The sequence below is a fragment of the Bos indicus genome, chromosome 2, assembly GCF_029378745.1.
Source record: "Bos indicus isolate NIAB-ARS_2022 breed Sahiwal x Tharparkar chromosome 2, NIAB-ARS_B.indTharparkar_mat_pri_1.0, whole genome shotgun sequence".
Lineage (NCBI taxonomy): Eukaryota > Metazoa > Chordata > Mammalia > Artiodactyla > Bovidae > Bos > Bos indicus.
In genome coordinates, this window is record NC_091761.1 from 89,067,102 (window position 1) to 89,091,458 (window position 24,357).

General features: G+C 42.4%; 1 protein-coding gene across 1 annotated transcript in view; it reads left to right on the top strand.

The window, feature by feature from the left end:
- The window catches only part of AOX1 (aldehyde oxidase 1), a 71,859-nt gene that overhangs the window by 30,446 nt on the left and 17,056 nt on the right, over nucleotides 1–24,357 (top strand). Inside the window, exons 17-26 of the mRNA XM_070800168.1 lie at nucleotides 1,839–2,008; nucleotides 2,354–2,483; nucleotides 4,866–4,988; nucleotides 8,309–8,405; nucleotides 11,787–11,911; nucleotides 14,187–14,320; nucleotides 16,236–16,323; nucleotides 20,017–20,103; nucleotides 20,930–21,121; nucleotides 22,864–23,091. Of these exons, the coding sequence (XP_070656269.1) occupies nucleotides 1,839–2,008; nucleotides 2,354–2,483; nucleotides 4,866–4,988; nucleotides 8,309–8,405; nucleotides 11,787–11,911; nucleotides 14,187–14,320; nucleotides 16,236–16,323; nucleotides 20,017–20,103; nucleotides 20,930–21,121; nucleotides 22,864–23,091 (1,374 nt within the window). The remainder of the gene's footprint in view (nucleotides 1–1,838; nucleotides 2,009–2,353; nucleotides 2,484–4,865; nucleotides 4,989–8,308; nucleotides 8,406–11,786; nucleotides 11,912–14,186; nucleotides 14,321–16,235; nucleotides 16,324–20,016; nucleotides 20,104–20,929; nucleotides 21,122–22,863; nucleotides 23,092–24,357) is intronic.

The window sequence follows — 24,357 nt, forward strand, 5'->3', positions numbered from 1 at the left end:
ATATGCAACGTGTAAGCTTTCTCAACTGCACATTCTGGGACTCAAATACGAAAGTATATACTTTTAGAAAATTTCCCATGCGTGCGTGTGAGTTGCTTCAGCCATGTCTGCCTCTTTGGACCCTACAGACTATAGCCCGCCAGACTCCTCTGTCCATGGGATTCTCCAGGCAAGCGTACTGGAATGGGTTGCCATGCCCTTCTCCAGGGGATCTTCCCAACCCAGGGACTGAACCCTCATCCCTTCTGTCTCCTGCATTGGCAGGCAGGTTGTCTACCACTAGCGCCACCCGCCTTAAATGATACTGATTTAGAAACAGCTTCCATGGCTTCTTTTCCCCCCAGGAAAGGTCTTGACCAGTAGGTGTTCTGTTGGCGACTGTTCTGTCTTCCCTCCTGCCATGTGCTGCAATCACTGTGAGCCTCATCTCAGAGAGAGTCCCTGCCCCAACCAGGCTTGGGGTGACCCTGTGAACAGCAGTGTAGGGCAGCAGGTGGGATGGGGAAGAGAGGCCTTTAGTTCCTTTAGCTCTCTCTGGGCCTCACCTTGGCTGACCAGCCTTGGGCCCAAGTCTTCCCGAGCAAAGGCTCTGCGCATCTGGCCTCAGCCCTGGTGCCGGATGAAAGACTGATCCAGTGAAGTGTGGATGGGACGGCTCAGCACTGCATCACAGGGCAAACTCCAGGCCTCAGAGCTGCCTTCTCCTTTCAGAGAGTAGCCTTTAGATGGTGGCTGCTTGACTGGCAATTTTCCTGGAATTTCCACCTCCCACAGTTCCATCAGCAACACCTGTGGCAACTTTAGCCTTGCCCCTAGTCTCTGAACTTGTTCTATTGTTGCTGCTGTTTAGTTGCTCAGTCATGTCCGACTCTTTTCTGACCCCATGAACGGTAGCACTCCAGGCTTCTTCTGTCCATGGGATTTCCCAGGCAAGAATACTGGAGTGAATTGCCATTTTCTTTTCCAGGGCATCATCCCTACCCAGGGATCGAACCTAGGTCTCCTGCAATGCAGGTGGATTCTTTACCACTGAGCCACTAGGGAATGTCTCTTAATTCTTCTTTCTTCATACCTCCAATTTTCTTCTTCCAATAAGCAACCAAGAAAGCTAACAATTCTCTCATATTTGAAATACTGGAGGAGGTGTTGTATTTCTTAATTTCATTTTGGTTAATGAAACTCATGTAAGGTATTTATGATAGCACAAGGTATTTATAAAGTACAAGGTATTTATAAAGCCAGTGGCAAGACATTTTACTCCATGGATCTCTAAGAAATAGTAACATTAATGAATCATTACTCAAAATGCAGCTTTCTGTGTCTTCATTCTTTATCAGGATTGTCTAACTGATGAGTCTTAGCATTGGTAAGACTTCCTCACTCAAAATAGAAAATAAGAAAAGCTCTTGTGATTGAATGCACTTGATATTTTCTACAACCATGGTAATTAGGCTTTTCTGCAAATAGTACACGTGACATGCCTAGCTAGAAGAGTCAGATAATTTTGATAATGAATTTACAAATGATACATGATCGTTTGTAAAAAGATGTAATTTTATATAACCAAGAAGAAAGATTTACATTCATTTACTTACACAAATAGAACCTGTGTTAAAGATATTTGTGGTCTATATTCAAAATACTGGGGAAAAAAAATAAGAACAACACCATGGCTGCACATCCCAGTTTGCCTACTGAATGACTGAAATAAGTTTACTGTCCTGGTGTTATTAATAGTGATGTTTTTATTTTCAGAAGTGTTCTGGCTTGAATGTAAATTATGTAGAGTTGTGCATAGTATGATTATAAAAATGATGTGTTGGTTATCGATTAAACAGAATGCAGACCCAAAGCAGCTTTCTCAAGACCCAGTTGGCCATCCCATCATGCACCTGTCTGGTATTAAGCACGCCACGGGCGAAGCCGTCTACTGTGATGACATGCCTGTGGTGGATCGGGAACTGTTCTTGACTTTTGTAACAAGTTCAAGAGCTCATGCTAAGATTGTGTAAGTGATAAAGTTTTTATCCAACAAACAGTAATGATTGCTTTTGGGGGATAAGTCATGTTAGTGAAAAGTAACTGTCTGAAGAGGATAAGCTATTTGTTGGCAATGTCCAATGTAGATTTGAAGTGAAATGGGGTTGAAGTGTAGGATTTACTACAATTTGTCCCTCCATAGAAAAACTTCATTGTCCCAGAAATTCTTTCTCGATTGTGTGGCATAGAACTATTTTAAGGTTTGGGGGCATATCTTCCCTCTCTTGTATCTTGTTCTCTGATGGCACATTCTCCATGGCCTGCAGGCTGTGGGGCTCCTCTGAGTAGCTCTGTTCTGTGTGTTCTTGTCTAGGTCTATCGATGCCTCTGCAGCTCTCAGCCTGCCTGGGGTGGTAGACATCCTGACTGGGGAACATCTTCCAAGCATCACCACCACCTTTGACTTTTTAACTGACGCTGATCAACTTCTGTCAACAGATGAGGTACTGCATTTTTGCTTTCTGTTTTAAAGGTAACTTCCTCAGGGACTTCCCTACTGGTCCGGTGATTAAAACTCCAAGTCTCCATTGTAGCGCATGTGAGTTCAGCCCCTTACCGGGAACCTAAGATTCCACTTGCCTCTCGGTGTGGCCAAAAAAAAAAAAGTAACTTCCTCAGTTATTGGCACTTCATATTTTCTTAAAGATAGCATTGAATTTGGCACATCATAAAGGATTCCAATATTCTTTGAATGCTTATTATAAATCACTATACTTTAATAGTGAATTAGTTCAAAAACATTCATATTCCACATAAATAAGGAAGTTGGCTAGTTATATAAAAGACACTTGAGTGTTTTATATTTTTTCCTAATGGTGGTAAGATCATGTGCTGCTTTCATACTCAGGAAAGGATAAATGAGAGGAGAATAATGAGAACTTTTATTTGCTGATCCTTTCCCTGAGAATCCTTGCTATGGTTCCAGTCTCGGTGTGTCCAGCATCCAAGTTCAAGTGATATCCCCACTATGAAGCCTTTCCTATCCTTTAACCCAGGAGTTCTCTCCCTGTCTGAACTCACCCTGACTCATTCATTCATACACTGTGTATTCAACAGGCATCTTTTAAGTGAGCACCTGATGCAGGTGAGCAAGACCCGTGTGGTCCTTGTCCTCACAGAACTTAAGGAGAAGGCAAAGTGAACCTATATTTACACTTTCTACCCTGTACTGAGCTTATTTATTTCAATGTCTTATCTATTTCCCCTGGTAAATGTCTGGAGTGAGAGCCCACGTCTGATTCATCTGTAGATTTCACGCTGCTTCCTGCAAAGCAGGGTAAATAAGCAGAGGAACAGTGATAGCACTATTACCACCTGAAAGTTTCAAAGGATAAAAAACATTGACTACTGTATCTGAAGTCATGAGGAAATGCAGCCAGGGCAGTGTCCAGAAGGTTTTCTGCTTGACTTCCATTCAGTGTTCACCCAAAAGAGCTTCATCATTTGAAAGAGTCTCTGCCGCTGGCTCTCGCTAGGAGGCTTAGTTGATAAAAATGAAAGTTTGGTGACTGAGTGTCTGAAGTCAAGGTTGCACTCTCCCAAGGCAGGGCTGTGTGGTCCTGGAAGACGATGAGAACTATGGCTTTGCATAAATGTTAACTAGACAAGCAAAGCCATCTTGGGCCACACGATAGCACAACTCCCTGAGGTGTGGGGACACTGACTTTGAGCATCTCAGAGGCGTGCTTGTGTACCAGGTCATGCGGCAAACCCCATGTATGTGGAGAGCAGAGAGCAGAGCCATTGTGAATGATTGTCTCTGTTAGTTTCATCCCGATTTTAACATTTGTCCTTATCATGCTATATCTTTAAAAAATCATTTCATGGCAGAAATGTTAAACACACACAAAAACAGAGGAGAGTACAATGAATCCCCATAAACCCATCATCCAGCTTCAACAATGATTAACATCTGCAATTCTTGTTTCATTCATCTACCCACTGACCCCACCCACCTACACCCAACAAATACATGTGTGTGTGTGTGTGTGCACGCGCCTGTGCCTGGATTTAACTCTTTTTTACCACCATTTTTATCTGGTGATAAAACTACTATATGCTTACTGTAGAAAAGTCCTAATAATCTAATGTCAATCTGAAAAATGAGTGATTATGTTTTGATTTGGATCACAATAAAAGGTGGGAAAGAGAGTCCAGTGGTCCTATGACTTCTTCCAGTCCTGACTATTTCACTTTTCTAGAGCCTTGGTTTTGTGTTTCCCCATTGACTTTCTGCCCTGGTCCCTGGGTGAACTCCTTAGGCCATCTGTGTACCCCACCTGCAGGTGAAATGGTGACTGCTCCCAACTCACTCGTGGCTCCTACAATCATGTCTCTCCCTGAAAAAGCCTGTGCTCCCCAGTTCAGGGCAGAGACCACTGTCCCCTCCCTCCTTCCTCTCTGGCTGAGATGGTCTTGACCTTCTGGTCCTTCCTGTCATGAAGGCAGAAGCCTCCTCTCAGAATGGTCCCATTTGCAGTGTGGCAGCCCCAGGTCAAGCCGTGGGACTGACTCTCCTAGGCCAGATCCTCAGATCCTCAAAGCTGAGTCTGCTCTACGTGAGGCAGCATCACACCAGTCCCTCTTCAGCCACCACTGCCAATGATGGAGCAAGAAGTCCTCACTCTCCCAGTGCAGAGACTTCCCAGAGGTCAGCAGGCCAACTCGGACAAATTGACTTCTCTACAGAAGCCTTCCTTAACCACGGCACTGCGGTGAAGTCCACTGTGTGTCTAGCTCTGTGCTGGCAGGAGGAGGAAGATGAACAGAAGGAAAGGACCTGCTGCCTGCCCTCCTTGGAACTAGAAGCCTATTCTGTATTGCAGGTGTCTTGTGTGGGTCAGCTTGTCTGCGCCGTGATAGCCGATTCCGAGGTCCAGGCAAGGCGAGCTGCTCAGCAAGTGAAGATTGTCTACCAAGATTTGGAGCCAGTGATCCTAACCATTGAGGTAATGAGTTCAAGGGTGGGGCCAGAGGAGCACATTTAAGTGGTGTATCATTTAAAATGCCAGAAACAGGAAAAAAAATCTGACTCAAAGTGGCTTCCAAAACACAGGGGCTTTGTTTTTCCTCAAACTCTATCACTATTAGCAAGAAAGCTGGTCTTCCGAATCTCCTCCTTGCTCCCATGGTCCAGGCTTTATCTCCTGTGGTCATAGGATGGCAGAGAGAACACCACCAACTCAGCACCCCACGAGTCCTGGGACCCAGCATCATCAGGCATTTAGGTCACATGTCCCTCTCTGGATTCATGATAGGCAAAAGCTGTTGGTTACTGCTGGAGGGTCAGATTTCCTTGAGGTTCATGGGCTGTATGGGGAGTGATGGAGACCTCAACAGAAATCTGGGCACTGTTTGGAAGGGGCAGGTGGAAAGAATGCCACATGGGCACCCAGCAATGTCCAGGAGAGGGGGCACACCCAGGGCTCCATATCCACCTTCACCGGGACTCTTTAGGTACATAGTGAAAACCAACAAGAAGCTCCATGAAGCATATACTGTGACCCTAGTTTTAGATCTTTTAATGCATATCTTAAGTAAGTATGAGAAACAGATCCTATGATGCCTACAGCTATTTTGGCAACTTGAACAAATTGGGGAACTGCATTTCCTATCCTGTTTCTTAAAAAATTTTTTGAAATTTATAAAGGTTTTAAGACTCATCTCCATGAAATGATATGAGTATTCTTCTGCATATATTTCATTGGTTCTTATAATTTACGAAGTAATAAAAGCATGAAAGTTGGGAAAACAGCATGAGTAGATTAGATTCAGCACATAGAGACCAAATGTAATCTGGGAATACAATATTATCTCCACGACATAATGAATAAATTGTTCTCTAGGTGACTAGCATGCTCTGAGGCAGAAAATAAGGAAATGAGTTGGCCAAGATTAGTGTCTCCAGGGGAACTTGGCCTGGGGTATATTTCCTGTCATGCTGCTTTATGCCAAGGAACATAGAGTTTGTTTCTGGACAGTGTCCTCAGTGTTTTGAAATTTAAAAAGAATCGTGTCAAGGAAACAAAAATAAAAAAGTTTAGTTGGAGTCAAAGAGTGATTAGGCTTTCCAAATTTTCCTGGCTAGTTTCCAATTCATTCTGTTTCCATCTTAATTGCTGACTTTATACATTCCTTCCCCCACATTTTGTTTTAGAGTTTGAATTCTTAGTAAGAATTTATTTGTGTAATATTTTATCAAAAATTTTGTTTATAATTCTTTGCCAAATTCCAGTGACTAAGTATTTTCCCTGCCCCACACTCTGCTTTCCAGCCAAATAAAATTCCAAAAGCAAACAGACACCACTCTCTTCCCACCCCACCCCCACCCCCACCTCCACCCCTAACTTGGACCAGCATAGCTCGAATTGTCTGCCAAAGAATCTCAATATCAAATACCAAGCTTTGACATCGTGGAGAAGAAATACCTCATGTTTCTATCAAAGGTTAAGCTCTCCGAGATCAATCAACTAGATCAAGAAGAGTTAATCAAAGTGGATAGCAAGGAAATATGCCTTGTTCCTTGCATATTACAGTTCTTTTATCACTTTGCTGACCAAGAAATATTCAGGAAATTATCTCTGAGTTACTCAAAGAGCGAGCAGCAAAAGGCTAAACTCAAAGGAAAAAAAAAAAACTGGATGTATGAAACTTAATTTCTGTTTTGAACCTGGAATATCTGAGTCTTAGATTAATAAGAGATCATAGGCTTTGTTATACAGCAGACACTAACACAACGTTGTAAAGCAATTATACTCCAATTAAAAAAAATAAAATCATATGAATTGACTCCAGTAGGAAATGTGTTATCAATTCAAATAGGATAAAAATAAATGGATCTCCATCACTATCACTCATGTGTAACCTAGCTTATGCTTTTTTGAATTTTTAATAGCTTAAGTGGGGAAATGCTATCAAAACTATTGGCCCCAAGAGTCAGGCTGATAACCATGGTGAGAAAGCTGTGCTCCCAACCAGAATCTCTTATCAATTGTCACAGTCAACAGCGTGACCATAGCTAACACCCAGAGCTCTCTATGTGACTACCTGGTTCCAAACAGGTTTCCTACATAAGTCACTAAACGCTGACAACAATCCTGTGAGGTAAAAGCTGTTATTATCCCCATTCTGATGCAGAAACTGAAAGGCTGAGTTACCCAAAGTCACACAGTTAATCAACAGTAGAAGCAATCAACAAACACTCTATCAAAGACCCTGGGCCTCGTGGTAGTAGAAACAAACCAACCCACTTTTTGAATGGAGGAAATGGCAGGATCACAACAGCATATCCATAAGGTATATTAATAGGTCTAGACACTTATTGTTGGCCAAAGGGAACCAAAGTTTGGAGAATCCCTAGCTGCCACCAGGCTGGAATTTCATAGATGGACAATAATCTATTGTAGAAATACTCCCAGGAGCTGACATGTCACATTTGCCAAGGACCAAGGGATTACAGCAAGACGAATTCCCAAAGATAGGTAGGAAAACCAACCTAGAGTTTTTAGCTACACCCCTGATAATGTGTACTTACTATTATAGTCCTTCACTAGGCACCCAAGGGAAGCCATTAGGAACCAGTATATAAGTGGATTTGTGGTACCCACTCTAGACTTGGAATCTTACTTCCAGGGCTGGAAGTCCCAAGTGCAAATGCTGGACTCATTCCCCCAAAGGAGAAGCTTGGGACCGGTAGTCAAGGCCATCATGTCCTTATCACTAGAGTGTCTTCAGATAGCATTAACAGAACATTTGTTATATACCATGTAAGCTCATTCATGCCTCATTTCATTTTATTCTTTTCACAACCCTATTGGAACTGTGTGTACAACTCTACCTTCATTTTACCAATGAGGCTCAAAGAGGTGAAGTGATAGACCCACAGTCAAATAGCTAGTACATCAGAAGATGGACACAACTCCAACTGGGTCCAGAGCCCAAGATCTGAGTCCCCGTGCCTTGTTACCCTGGCTGCATAACATGGGCTGTGGATTGAAGAGAATAATTGGCCTGGAAACAGTTCCACCACTTGGTGCTAGGTGTTTTCTAAGCAGTTTTTTTTTTTGTTTTTTAATTCAATGAGGACATTTGCATTTGCTCCATGGAGAGTCTCTCTGCAGCATGGTTCTTAACCCAGCTCATGGGGTCCTGATGAGGGTGCATGTGATGCCAGAGCAAGAGAAGCACTGCCCAGACTCAGATGATCCAGCACCATATGTGGCTGCTGCTGTGGGGCTAATGGGGGGCTCACTTTTCTGTTCTTTTCTAGGAAGCTATACAAAACAAGTCCTTCTTTGAGCCAGAGAGGAAACTGGAGTATGGAAATGTGGATGAAGCATTTAAAATGGTGGATCAAATTCTTGAAGGTAAAACTATCTTTAACAAATGATGAGAGAGGAAGCAGTCCTGGATCTCCCTTGCCATGGCTCCAGGTGTTAGTTATACAGTTGGTGTCTGTTTTCCCAAAGGTCAGGAAACTGAGGCTCAGAGTGGTTAAGGAGCAGGACCACAGTCATGTTAGACAGCAGCCACTACTGCTGCTACTAGTCATGTTAGACAGCAGGCACCATGAAGCATTGTGGATTGATAGCTTTTGTAAGGATTTCCAAAGTCCATGTTTCTTTCTCTGTCATCCTTTCTGATTTCTCCTTCACCCCTCTCCATCTCTGCTTTCTCCTTCCTTTCCTCTCTCCCTCCTTGTCTCCTTCCCCTACTTCCTTGCAGACTTCCTTTCGTTACATACGCTGCTGCTAAGCTGCTTCAGTCGTGTCCGACTCTGTGCGACCCCATAGATGGCCTCCCACCAGGCTCCCCCGTTCCTGGGATTCTCCAGGCAAGAACACTGGAGTGGGTTGCCATTTCCTTCTCCAATGCATGAAAGTGAAAAGTGAAAGTGAAGTCGCTCAGTCATGTCCAACTCTTAGCAGCCTCATGGACTGCAGCCTACCAGGCTCCTCTGTCCATGGGATTTTCCAGGCAAGAGTACTGGAGTGGGGTGCCATGTCCTCTTGGAAAATAGTTGACTTGAGCTTTCCAACAAAATTCTTGTAACTTTTTGTTTTGAAATAGTTTTAAATTTCAGGAAAGTTGCAGAAACATTAGAGAAACTCCTAATTATCCTTTACTCAGATTCCCCAATAAACATTTCACTACGCCTGCTTCATTGTCCTGTATGTGTGTGTATATCTCTCTGCCTCTGTCTCTGCCTGTCTGTCTCTGTATGTATGTATATTCCTGTGCCCCTTGGAATTCTGGAGTTGGAAGATCCAGGGCAGCCTAGGAATCTGTTTTTCACAAATTTTAACAGTGCTCTAGGTGATTCTTAGGATTAGTAATCTGGCAAACACTCAATGGTGAGTTTATTTTGTGGGAGAGAAGGAAGGAGCATTTCTGCACAGAGAGGCCATGGTGAGAGTATCTTAGAAATACTGATATTGACAGCAGTTCCTCCACTTGCTCCGTAATATGTCCATGCACTATTTGTTCCATAATATGTTTCTGTGTGAGAATTCGATTATTGTGTTTGTCCTTGACATATTATTTAATTATTTCATTTAGTTAGGTAAGTTTTTCAATCTATCTCTTTCTTGAATTTTAAGTTGCCCATACCCTATAGAGCCCAGCAGTAAAGAATCCACCTTAATGCAGGATACATGGGTCTGATCCTTGGGTCGAAAAGATCCCCTAGAGAAGGAAATGGCAACCCACTCCAGTGTTCTTGCCTGGGAAATCCCATGGGCAGAGGAGCCTGGCAGGCCACAGACTATAGGGTCACAAAGAGTCGGACATGACTTAGCAACTGAATGACAGCACAATACCTTATTGATAAGTATAAAAGTGAACAGGAAGCTGTAAAATGGACTTAAGTTTTCATTCTCTTGATTCAGAGGGATTTTATTCTTACTCTCCAATTGTCGTTTTGATGAAGAATTTATGACTACTTGTTTCAGTGAGAGATAACTGGAGATACTAATCATGATGGTACTGAATCTGCCCCTTAGGAAAACAGATGCCCCCAGAAAAAAGAATATTTAAAAGATTAAATATGTTGAGCATCACATCAAGTCATGAACTGTGTTCTTGAAGGGAATGATACCATTGTTGACTTTTACCAACTGTGAAGATATATATCTCAGCCTTACACACTGGCTGTGTCATAGCCCTTGTTGTTGTTTAGTGGCTCAGTCATGTCCGACTCTTGGCGACTCCGTGGACTGTAGCCCACCAGGCTCCTCTGTCCATGGGATTTCCCAGGCAAGAATGCTGAAGTGGGTTGCCATTTCCTTCTCCAGAGGATCTTCACAACCCAGGAATCAAACCCACATCCTAGAGGGACTTTAAAGAATTTGGTTTACAAATGAGCCCACTAAGGCTGGAGAGACATGATGTTGACCAGGAATCAAATGTATCTAAGTTTCTTACCTCTGAAGTTAGCGTTCTCTCCTCTACGTTATGCTGCTTCTCACTCATCTCTGTGAAACCCCATTAGCTGGGTTGGGCTTTACACTGAGAGAGTGGATAACAATCTCCATAGCAGGATTTGCAGGAGAACTCTGAAGCTAAAATGATCTTCCCCATACCCTGTCCTATTGGGCAGAGTACGGAGAGACTCCTTCATATCTTAACGGCTTTTCGTCTTTAAGGAACTCATTAAAATGTAAATACGCCTGAAGGAATCACTCCTAAGCCCATCCTGGGATAACATTTTATCTCAGGGATTAGTTGAACAAATTGGTTTTCAGCCTAGAGAGTTGTAAGCCACACTGTAGAGTGAGGAGAGGGCACCGTGGGTCCAGGGCTGTGGGGTGGGCAGCACAATGTAACAGGGCCTTAGAATATTGCCCACCTGATGGGTTTAAGCATAAACAACTCTGTCTAATATTTTTTAGCTCTGTACTTTTTAAACTTAACCACATTCATTCTGTGTGGATAGGTGGAATCACTAATATTGTATACCATGGATTTGATCCTACTGACAAATGGGTTTTTGATGTACACTTTTGATAAAAACTTCAATTGAAACTGAGATCCGGGTTCTTGACCTTGTAACCTTTATATGTTATTAAAGAAGTAGAATCTACTTATTCTTCTGTACTCTCTTTACTCAGATTTCGGATAAGATAGGAAGTCCAGATTCTCATATAAAAGATTTTCTTGGGAATCCCTCTCAAATAATTTACAAATCACTCTTATTGCATACATTTTTAATTTGTAAAAGTTCTGCTTTCCACCTAACATGATGACCGACACAGTTGTATTGTTTTTTTTTTTTACTTCTGTTTTTTATTTTTTGCCCTGTTTTCCAATGGATTACACTTTTTAGAATTCTATTTTTATTTATGTATAGTGGTTTGAGTGTATCTCTTTGTGAATTTTTTTTAGTGGTAGTTCTAGATGTTAAATTTATAGTATATTTGGTAGTGACACTTCATAAGTTTTATTAAATTATAAAAACCCTACCTCCCTTTATCCCTTTACTGTCCCATATTTATAATATGCATGCATGCTAAGTCACTTCAATTGTGTCTGACTTGTGCCTTCCAGAGTCGTCTGCTATTTCTTTTACTATGTATAATGTCCAGGATAGTTAGCTGCACTTACAAGAAAGAACAGAGAGAAGTACATCTACTCCATCTTGTCTTGGACTTCTCCTTGCCATAGTATTTTACTCTGGAAAGTCACACATTCATCCCTAGGACTTTGTGACTTACTGTATTGGCTGATTCTGGTGTATTTTCTTCCAACAGGTGAAATACACACGGGAGGTCAAGAACACTTTTATATGGAAACCCAGAGCATGCTGGTTGTTCCCAAAGGAGAAGATCGAGAAATCGATGTCTACGTGTCTGCTCAGTTTCCTAAATACATACAGGTAAGGTGGGGCCACATGGAGGGGATGTGGCCAAGTGGTTTCTGCCAACAAGATACAACAAGAACAATTAGAGGTTAAAATGTCATTTTAGAAACCAAAGGAGTTTAGAGTACGAATAGCCATATCCTTTTGGTGTTAAGATCCATACACCTTTACAACTTTTAAGGTATTATGAAAGCAGTGGTCTTCTCTTTGTAGACCTGTAACTTTGCAACCAGCAGGTCTCTTTTGCTATACTCTTGGCACTGTTAAGACTACAAAAGAAATGATGACACTAGTCAACACAGCTGTATTATATATGTGAAAGTTGTTAAGCGATAGATCCTAACAGCTCTTGTCACAATGAGAAATTTTTTTCTTTTAACTGTATCTATATGAGATGATGGATATTATCTAAACCTACCATGGTGATCAATATATGTAAATCAAGCCATCATGCTGTACACTTTAAACTTATACAGTGATGTATGTCAATTCATTTCAGTTGTGTCCAGCTCTTTGTGACCCCATGAACCACAGCACGCCAGGCGTCCCTGTCCATCACCAACTCCCGGAGTTTACCCAAACTCATGTCCATTAAGTCAGTGATGCCATCCAGCCATCTCATCCTGTGTCATCCCCTTTTCCTCCTGCCCTCAATCTTGCTTAATAAAACTAAAAAAAAAAAAAATTTGACAAAGAAAAGTCTGCCCTCCAAAACCTGTAGTCACCTAATTCACATGAAGCAATTAGGAAAGTATTGAGCAGAATACAGCCAAGTACTAAATCACCTAAGTCAGAATTTACAGAGGAGGGAGAATTAAGAGAATGGAGGTTTGTGAAGCCCTAGAATGATCTGGGAAATTCCATGAAGATGAAGTCTTAAGTCTGGATTTACAGTGAAGATGAAGTTTGTCTATAGGTGGTGAGGAAAGAGGCCGTTTCCAGGCAGTTCCACACCAAGATCAAATGCCACTCATTCGTTCATTCATCCATTCATTCATCCCTTTGGCAAACCCTTTTGGCCTGTGTCCTATAGACCAGGCAGTGTGCGTGTAAAGAGGGAAGAATAGTACAGACTGCCTGTGCTGGAATGGAAGATGTGCCTAGGGTGGCTAGTTTAAGCATCAGGGTGAAAGTAAGGGGAATTGACACTGGGGTCTTGATTCAGTAGGTCACAAGGAGCCAGTGTCATTACCAGAGCAAGTGGGAATGTGGAGAATGAGGCCTCTGAGAAGGGCTGGGTGAATTCCATTTCAGTCCTGTTCTGATCTTCACTCCTTGAGTGACCTTAGGCTTATCACCTCACTCTTCTTGGGCTCCCCGCCTACACCAGCCTGGCACTCTGTGACTACCAAGAGGGCTGGAATGGGGAGGTGGTGGGAAGGAGGCTCAGGAGGGAGGGGATATATATTTATATTTTATATATATATATATATATGTATGTATGACCAATTTGCACTGTACGGCAAAAACCAACACAATATTGTAAAGCAATTATCCTCCAATTAAAAAAAAAAGTAAAATGAAAAAGACTTAATGACCTCAGACATTAGCATGGCAAGGAAGAATAAGACCTAGATCCAGGGAAGACCTGCTAGCCAACTTCATCCAAATGAGAAGTGAGGGATGCTCATTCTCCAGTAGAGACAGTGATGTGCAGGGAAAAGACCCAGTCTGAGAAAGGCTTGAAAGACCATAAAATCTCACTGCTGCAGGAAACATATCTCTAGGAGTCAGTCTGAAAAGGATACCTTACATGTAGTTCATGAAGGAAAAAATTTTTTTTTTACTTTTATCATCACAAAAATATCTCATTGATATTGAAAGGACTTTTTTTTTTCTTTGCTGAGTGCATGCTCAGTCGTGTCTGACTCTTTGTGACCCATGACCCCTTGGACTCTAGTCCCCTAGGCTCCTCTGTCCAAGGGATTTTCCAGGCAAGAATACTGGAGTGGCTTGCCATTTCTTACTCCAGGGGATCTACCGGGCCCAAGGGTCGAACCAGCATCTTTTGCAATTCCTACATTTGGCAGACAGTCTCTATACTGCTGTGCCATCTGAGAATTCCGTTGAAAGGACTATGTAATATAAATGATAATTTTGGCACTGTCATTACAGCCAAATACTACTGAGATCAGCCTGGATGCATGCTTAGGTTTTTGGAAATCATCCCGTTATTTAGTACAGCCACAGAGTTTGTGTATCACATACATTAAGCAATCAAAACGTGTAAGACTGACCCACTCCCTTGCTGCATAGGAGTTAGATTAATGAAAACTGTTATCATTCACAGGACATAACTGCTTCAATCTTGAAGGTCTCAGCTAACAAAGTCATGTGTCACGTAAAGCGTATTGGTGGAGCCTTTGGGGGAAAGGTGACAAAAACTGGCGTGCTGGTAGCCATCACCGCATTTGCTGCAAACAAGTAAGTGGAGAGAATCTGTTCGAGAGACTAAAAATCAAATGAGGTCATGTTGAATATTCTCAACATTGTGGAATCTCAACACTTAGGAAGAATCTGAGTCAAGGTTATTTAAAATAACATATAATATACGAATGCACAAATTGCTGGCTTATTATGACTCCTTTATTTTATGTTCTCAAGCTACATAGTATAAAAACAAAAATGAGGATAAGTTACTGAAAAGAATAAAAACCACAGTTAAAAAATGTGCCTGGAGAGTAGACAGAAGCAGATCCTGAAAAAATGAGATTACTTCTCCTTAGCACCTGTATATATATATAAATGTATAACTTATGCAGGTCAGTTCAACCTTTTGCAATAGATATTTGTATTGATCTGTGTATCTATATATATTGATATATAGATATATCTCAAAAGGTTCATATACACATATAATTAGATATAAAATGCATCTCAAAATGTGTGTATATATATTCCCTTAATTTAAATGAGTGTTCTGCTTTTTTTATGCTTTCATGTTTGCTCGTCACTTCAGTCGTGTCCAGCTCTTTGCAACCCCATGAACTGTAGCCCTCCAGGCTCCTCTGTCCATGGCATTCTCCAGGCAAGAATACTGGAGTGGGATCTTCCCCACCCAGGGATGGAAGCCTCATCTCCCTTGGCTCCTGCATTGCAGGCAGATTCTTTACTGCTGAGCCACCAAGGAAGCCCCTTTGTTATGCTTACATTTATTTATAGTACCGTTTTCCCTTAAGGGTGTCAACACATAACCAGAGAAAATTGTCTTTGGACCAGGCACATGAAGAAGGCTGAATTTCTTTGCTAAGTAATATAGGTCAATTCTTCTGTCCCATGACACACGAAGACTTTGATTCCAGACCTGCCCTGTCAGGGAGTACTTGGCAGTCAGACACCTCCTGAATTCCTCCATTTGTTCAGTTCAGTTCAGTCTCTCAGTTGTGTCCGACTCTGCGACTCTATGGACTGCACCACACGAGGCTTCCCTGTCCATCACCAAATCCCGGAGCCTACTCAAACTCATGTCCATTGCGTCGGTGATGTCATCCAACCATCTTATCCTCTGTCGTCCCCTTCCCCTCCTGCCTTCAATCCTTCCCAGCATCAGGGTCTTTTCCACTGAGTTAGTTCTTTGCATCAGGTGACCAAAGTATTGAAGTTTCAGCTTCAGCATCAGTCCTTCCAATGAATATTCAGGACTGATCTCCTTTAGGATGGACTGGGTGGATCTCCTTGCAGTCCAAGGAACTCTCAAGAGTCTTCTCCAACACCACAGTTCAGAAGCATCAATTCTTTGGTGCTCAGATTTCTTTATAGTCCAACTCTCACAACCATACATGATTACTGGAAAAACCATAGCTTTGACTAGACGGACTTCGTTGGCAAAGTAATATTTCTGCTTTTTAATATGCTGTCTAGGTTGGTCATAGTTTTTCTTCCAAGGAGCAAGCATCTTTCAATTTCATGGCTGCAGGCACCATCTGCTGTGATTTTGGAGGCCAAAAAAGTAGTCTGTCACTGTTTCCATTGTTTCCCCATCTATTTGCCAAGAAGTGATGGGACCCAGATGCCATGCCTCCATTTGTAACCATCTCTAATGTGGCCCTGGGACTGTTTGCCCATCACGGAGGTTGTCGTCACAGTGGGAAACCACTCCAAAGCAATACCCTAGAGCCCCTCCCATGAGTAGTGATTGCCAGGCGCCGTTCCCTGACCCAGAGGAGAGGAAGCCATGGTGTCTGCCTGAGAATCGCACAGCTGGGCTCAGGGGGGTCACTCTGTTTTCTGTGATGTGTGTGGCTTGCACTCGGGCTCCCATTAGGAGTTCCATAAACACTGGATAATTCCAATTTGGTAAAAGAGTTTGCTTCTCCTGATTCTTTTTCTTCTGTGTTAGGCATGGTCGTCCAGTCCGCTGCATTCTGGAACGAGGAGAAGACATATTAATAACTGGAGGCCGCCACCCTTACCTTGGAAAGTATAAAGTGAGTTGAGGTGGGGGTGGGGGGCTTTATGTTGAAATATTACATTGCAGAAAGGCAGAGGGCAGCATCTGGCTACTCTCTAATGGGGATTAACAAGGAGCAAATCAACAAACTGTACTTCAACTTTCTCTTCCTCGTGCTCACTATTACTGGCTGGTTCAGTGAAGCTTTTCTGCTTTGCCCAAAGATGTCAGTTTGTAAAAAAATTACTAGCTGGTAATTGACTGCTACGGAGTGCAAAACTGGAAACATAGGAGTATGTACATGCTTCCATGAAAGTAACTGATAATCACACTATTCCCACATTTTTATATGTGGGAGGTAAAAATAGAGTAATTTCCATAACAGTAATGTTATGGTAAAGAATGGTAAAGATTCTGCCTGCAATGCAGGAGACCCGGGTTCAATCCCTTGGAGAAGGGAATGGCTACGCACTCCCATATTCTTGTCTGGAGAATTCCGTGGACAGAGGAGCCTGGCAGGCTACAGTCCATGGGTTCTTAATGAGCCGAACACAACTGAACGACTAACACACTTTTCATTTTGGTTAAACTCTGTCCCAGAAATTCCTAATTCTTAGAAAAATTTCCATAGCAGAAAATAAGTATTCTTTTGCTTCATAAAAATAAGTTTACTTGTCAGAGTGGGCTAACTGAAAACTCCTAGGGACTTAGACCTTTTTTGTGTTAATTATTGCTCAAGTAACAGCCCAGTGCAATCATTGGAGGGTGGGAGTAAGGGGAGAAGAGAGAACTCTGCTGCTCATTCACAGACTCAATTATTTTTTATCTAACAACACCACCATCATCCCCTCAGATTTAAATCTACTAAATTAAATAAAATTTAAAATTCAGTTCCACAGTTGCATTAACTGTATTTCAAGTGCTCAGAAACCACCTATGGCTAGTGGCCGCCATATTGGACACGTAGATAGAGAACACTGCCATCGTCACAGGAAGTTCCATCAGGTAGCACTGCTCCAAATACTCTTTGTCTTCCCCTGGCTTTTCGGCAAAGGATGGAAGACAAGGGAAAGGAAGAGAGGGGGAACAGAAGCATCATATGGGAGATGTTTTAAGCACCAGGCCTGGAAGAGTTGGTCCTTTCCTTAATCAACACATTAATGGCCAGAACTTGGCCACCTACCTGCAAGGGAGGATGGGAAATGTAGTCTTCCAGTGTGCCCAGGATGAAAGACAGCAGGATTTGTTAAACACATTGCATCATTTCTATCACAACTAGTACCTGTTAGAAGGTAATGAATGGATCTTTTTCAACTTATATTCACCCTAAGCTATATTTTGAATTTGGTTTAGTTCAATTGAAATTAATTGAGGAAAACTTTGTCCTAAAGGAGATATCATTTTAGTAGTTGAGGGAGAAATAAGACTTATACATATGAAATCATTATGAAAGCATAATAATCTCATGTTAAAACTATGGGGAGAGATGAATATGGGCTGGAGTGTATACAGGATACTTCTTAGAGAAGGTGAAATATAAATGACCTTTAAGAATGGGTGGGCAGAAAGAAGTTGTACCAGGTGGTGGGACAGTAGCAGCATAAAAGCAGAGGTGAGTTACATGTGGCATGATTATTAGGAACAGGAGTAAGGGGAGAAGGGGAATCAGAACCCCAGAGTGCTTACTGAAAAGTAGTAGAAAGTAAGATGAGTTGGGTTAGGTGATAACAGTTTCAGAGTGACCTGAGAATCCCAGGATGCAGGTTTAAACTTGATCTCATAAAGATTGAGACTGAGTAGATCCTTGACCAGTCAAGTGTCATAGCCAAACATGAGCGTTTTGGGGGGGAAATATGATGGCACTGGGCAGGATGGCTTAGGGAGGCAAGAGGATGAAGGCAGGCAGACCACCAGGAGGCAACTGATGTGTTCAGACATGAAGCAGTTGGGGTCTGAGCTGTGACAGTAAGATGTGGAAAGAGATGGGTCCCAGAGCTATTAGGGTATAAAATAAAATAGAATTTGGTGACAGACTCAGCAAAATATAATGGAGAAAAACAACCACAAGCATGACTCAGAGGTTTCTAGAAGAAAGAGCCAAGTTGGAGGAGGAAACAGTCTAGAGGGACAGTGATGAGTTTATTTGTAATATTTCAGAAAGAAGTGACCATGGGATATTGTTGTGGGAATGTCCTTCATCGATATGGGACTCTATTGAAAAGACTGGATTATAATTACAGAAACTGTCAGCATAGTGGTGATTAAGACCATGAGAAAATGGTCTAATGGAGGGTGGTGTGAGGATAGGAGATGATATTAATAGCATTTATAATAATATTAGTAGTCATTTATATTTAGGAATGGAGAAGGCAATGGCACCCCACTCGAGTACTCTTGCCTGGAAAATCCCATGGATGGAGGAGCCTGGTAGGCTGCAGTCCATGGGGTCGCTAGGAGTTGGGCACGACTGAGTGAATTCACTTTCACTTTTCACTTTCATGCATTGGAGAAGGAAATGGCAACCCACTCCAGTGTTCTTGCTTGGAGAATCCCAGGGACAGAGGGGCTTAATGGGCTGCTGTCTATGGGGTCGCACAGAGTCGGACACGATTGAAGTGACTTAGCAGCAACAGCATATTTAGGAAACTTGCTAGGTTTCAGTCACTTACCTGTGATTTTCTGCATTATCTTATTTACTGCCATGTCACAGATAGTCAGAGAAGTTATATAACTTGCTTGAGATCATAGAGTGGGTTTTGTGGCAGAACCAGGACTCAAGCTTAAACTGCTAAATTCATAGTTCATGCCCTTGACTTTGGTTTGAATTTGGTCCCATTCAACAAAAATCATTAAAATGAACTTTACTAAGTTCAGAAACATTGAATACATTTTAAAAGCAAGGAAGATATTTATTTAAAAGACCTCTAGCAGCACCAAATACTGCTGAGAGTTGTGATGAAATTGGGCCCTATATGAGAAAAATGTGTGGAGTATTAAAACATTATGTGCAGGACACCACATTTGGAGATTACAAGATCACTGACTCTGGGGGAGAAGGTTTTGGTGGAAAAATGAGGATGGAAGCTAGAATACCAAGAACTAATGGCGAAAATGAGAGGTGAAGAAATATGCAGTTGATTTGGAGAAGACTGAACGGTAGTGACGGGTTAAACGAGGGGTTTTTCTTTTGCTTTTATATCTTTCTCTACCCTTTCTTTTTATTATTATTACTTTTACTTTTTACTATCTTAACCATTTTTATGTGGTTTTGATTTGCATTTCCCTAGTTATTTGTGATGCTGAACATGTTTCCATGTGCTTATTACACATTTTGTATATATTCTTTGGAGAAATGTCTATTCAAGTTGTTTGTCTACTTTGTAAACAAGTTGTTTGGGGTTTCTTGTTGTTGAGTTGTAAGAGTTCTTTATACATCCCAGATATTAACCCCTTATCATATCCATGGCTTGCAAATATTTTCTTCCATTCTCTGGATTGCCTTTTCACTCTGTTGACTGTGTCCTTTGATATGTGGAAGTTTTGAATTTTGATGTAGTCCAATGTATCTCTTTTTCTTTTGTTGCCTATACACTTTTGGTGTCTTATCCAAGAAAATGTCAAATCCAATGTCATAAAAAATGTTCATCGATATGTAGAGGGTTCACCAGTGACAAAGTACACTTTAGAGAGACTTTGCACCCAGGATCAAAGGTCCATTCTCTTTCCCCAGGCTGGATTCATGAATGATGGCAGAATCTTGGCCCTGGATGTGGAGCATTATAACAATGCAGGTGCCTTCCTGGATGAGTCATTATTTGTAAGTGTTTTAATGAGCAAATGCACATTCTGGAAAGTTTTACGTAAAATGATTTAATTAAGAAAAATGTTCAATGGTTAAATGATATTTAATTATAAAAGCCTAAATATTCTCATTGCCAGGAGCAAGTAGCCACATGTTACTTACTGGTGCCCCCACTGTGACCCCAGAGATATTGGCTAAATCTACATCTGTGTGTTATCTCCGTGTTTCCCAAATTTTAGAGCTCTTTTCCCAAATGCAAGTGTTAGACCTTAACCTTGACCCTATTGATATTTTAAACTGGATAATTCTTTGTAGTAGGGGCTGCCCTGTGCATTATAAGATATCTAGCAATATCATTGACCTCCACCCAGTATGTGTCAGTGGCTCAGCTACCCTCCAGACTTAACAACCAGAAATATTCTGAACATTGGCGAATGTCCCAGGGAGGAAGACGGAGAAATTGCCCCTGGTTGAGAACCAATGCATTAGATCAAATATCATTTTTTTTCCATTTTTCAAGGTATCTTATTCACTACATTCTGTAGACTGAGTCAATGAATGCTTCAAAGGCTTTGGAAAGTTTTAAAACCTGGCCGGTGGGGGAGATGCATTAGCTCTAATATGAAAATTTAAAAATAACTTTAAAAGAAAAATTATTCAAATCCTTAAAAATCATTTTACAGCAAAAATGCATTTAATTTGAGACATGGGTCAAGGTTAGTGTGTTTGATATGATACAGAGAAGGTCGTTCATTTCTGGCTTGGTTTTGGTCTGAGGTCTCAGGATGGTAAAACAGGCCCAGAAGGTTGAGGATCTCATGTCAACTCTGGATTTCCACAGGTAATAGAGACGGGACTTCTGAAACTGGAAAATGCCTACAAGTTTCCCAACCTGCGCTGCCGGGGGTGGGTGTGCAGAACCAACCTTCCATCCAACACAGCTTTGCGAGGGTTTGGCTTTCCCCAGGCAGGGCTGATCACCGAAGCCTGTATCACAGAAGTGGCAGCCAAATGTGGGTTGCCCCCTGAGAAGGTAATGCTGAATTTGTCTCACAAAGGATAGTGAATTTTAGAGGTGGGAGGGCCATTGGAGGTCTTCATGTTGAGGAATTTGAGGTCCACGGGGGCTACATGATTTGCTGGAGTTAACCCAGCTGACTGGTTAATACAGAGCAGGACTCTAGAGTTCAGGGGTCCTTGTCTTACTCAGGTTCCTCCTCAGAAGTCACGGGAGAAGGTACTGAGGCATGAACACTGGATTCATTGGTAGTGAGAAGTCTCTATTGGTTGGGGGTATAATTGCTACCAACAAGTTCTGTCAAAGCCTTCTTTCCTCGCTTCCTTAACATCTCAGGCAGCTGTCATTTGAGTCATTTCAATTACTTAAATGGTCTTCTTTAGGTTCTGTAAGTCTTGGGCCAATATTCATTCATGTGCAAGCTCAGTTCCGTTTCCAGGATCCTGGCGTGGCGTTAGGGTGGGAAGATGGTGCGCTCTCTGCCCCCTTCACCTCCCCTGTGCCTTCTGCTCAGGTGTTGGGCAGGGAGGAGGAGGAGAACCAGGGCAAACAGACAGCATTTCTGCCACTGGCTTCTCCCAGTAAGCTCTCTGTCCTCTTCTTGGTTAGTTGAGGCCACTCTTTGAGTATATCTTTGAGCCCATCTCTGGGCTCCCTTTCTGCCAGCTCTCTTAGAAATGGACAGTTCCCTGTGAGGATTAAATTTCCAACTGATCCTCAGCTGACACCTCACCTCATCCCTGAAGCCCCTGCCTCCTTGCCCGCTGCTGCATGGAAAGCCCAGGTCTCCAGTGCATCCATCTCCTCCTACCCTCCCCCAGCCCAGCACTAGAGTCTGGGTCCATAGGCAGGAGCCATCATCTTTCTGTTTTGAACTTGTGGGGAGCCCTCAACCCTCCCTTCCTGGCCATCTCACCACAGCCTCTTTGCCAGATATTCTGGCACATTGGTAGCCCTCAGAGGAGGATCAGCAAATGACCTCCCTTCATCCCCAGGGAATATCAAGGGTGAGGAGCCATCCTTGAAAACATCACCTCCTCTCAACAGCTCACTAACATCCAGTTCTCCTTTTATAATGATCTGGGAATTTGGGGAGGGGAAGATGGGAAGAAGGTAGGTCTGTAATGGCTCCTGTCAGCTTGGAGAGTGACCAGCCCTAATTGCTGAGAATGTTGTCAGCGGGGAATGTGAGGCACTTGACCTTTTGTTCTCAAAAACTGGTGACTAACGGCCTTCGTTGCCAGTTCAGATCTGGGAATTCAGAAAGAATTCTACTCAGTACTTCAGACATCCTGAGATAGAATTTTTTTTTATTGGATTTTCATCCTAATTATAAGTTTTAGTTAAACAAACTTTATATTTTCATGTTTGAAAGTGTATGGTCTTCTCTTGCCAAAGCATCTGGAAAATACAAATCATGTAGATCATGTAGGCTGTAAATTAAACTCAGCATTGCCTTTCAACAGATACTCACATGTACACCTAGAATTAAAGAGTCTACAGCATGTCTAGACTGTATTGAGTTATATAAGAAGCATAAAGAAAGGAGTCCTTCCTTTGAACTTACACAAGAGCAGCTTCAAAAGCATTTAAGTGCCTACACATTAGGTAGAAGGTCTGAGTAGAGGAAGAAGGGAATTTTGAGCTCAGTTTGGGTTTTCTAGAATGAGCAGAATTTGATTAGAAGGACAATGGGTGGAAGAGACTATGTCAGCTGAGTGCCTCCTCAACCCTTTTAATTCCCTTCTCTTTTGTAGGTCCGAATGATAAACATGTATAAGGAAATTGATCAAACACCCTACAAACAGGAGATTAATACCAAGAACCTGACCCAGTGTTGGAAAGAATGCATGGCCACGTCTTCCTACACCCTAAGGAAAGCAGCGGTGGAGAAATTCAACTCGGAGAATTACTGGAAGAAGAAGGGGCTGGCAATGGTCCCCCTGAAGTATCCTGTTGGCCTTGGATCAGTTGCTGCTTGTCAGGTCAGTTCTTCAAACAGACAAATCCAAAAGCGTTGAGGAAACTGTCCATGAAGGTGGATATGGTTGTACTCTGTAGTTGTTAAACTTCTCCAGAGTGGTACTCTGTCCAATAGGTTTTTCTCTAGAGGAGATAAGAGCTGCTTTGCCTACTGCACTAGGATGGTGACAAGCATTCTTGCTAGGAAATTGGAAGACCTGGCATCTACTCTAGGCCCTGGCTTTAAACAGGTGAATCAGCTCACCCCAGATCACTTAATATAAAACAAGCATGGGGACCACCCACTTCCTAGGTGGCACTAGTGGTAAAGAATCCACCTGCCAATGGAGGAGCTGCAGGAGACAACGGTTTGACCCCTGGGTCAGGAAGATCCCCCGGAGAAGGGCACAGCAACACACTCTGGTATTCTTGCCTGAAGAATCCCATGGACAGGGGAGCCTGGTGGGCTAGAGTCCATAGGGTCACAAAGAGTTGGACACCAGTAACCCCTAAGACTCCTCTTCAGTACTCTGATTCTGTGAGGTAGAAACAGGAAGTGAAGTAAAAACAGGAAACTGCAGGGCACTCAGTTCCCCTCCCCTTTTTGGTGGTGCTCAGTCGCTAAGTCATGTCTGACTCTTTTCGACCCCATGGACTGAAGCACACCAGGCTTCCCTGTTTGAGCAAACTCCCTATCTCCTGTAGTTTGTTCAAATTCATGTCCATTGATGATAGTGATGCCATCCAACCGTCTCATCCTCTGTCGCCACCTTCTTCTCTTGCCCTTAATCTTTCCCAGCATCAGGGTCTTTTCCAGTGAGTCAACTTTTCCCATCAGGTGGCCAAAATATTGGAGTTTCAGCTTCAGCATCAGTCCTTCCAATGAATATTCAGGGTTGATTTCCTTTAGGATTGACTGGTTTGATCTCCTTGTTTTCCAAGGGACTCTCAGTCTTCTCCATCACCACAGTTTGAAAACACCAATTCTTTGGCACTCAGCCTTCCAACTCTCACATCTGTACATGACTACTGGAAAAACCATAGCTTTGATAGATGGACCCTTGTCGGCAAAGTGATGTCTCTGCTTTTTAATACACTGTCTACATTTGTCATAGCTTTCCTTCCAAGGCACAAGTGTCTTTTAATTTCGTGACTGTAGTCACAATCAGCAGTGATTTTGGCTGCCATTACTTAATATCTGCCCTCCATAGGAGGTTAGGTCTGTCTCATTTCCCTTATCAGAAATTTCTAAAAAAAAAAAAAAATTTTTAAATAACAACAATTACTGA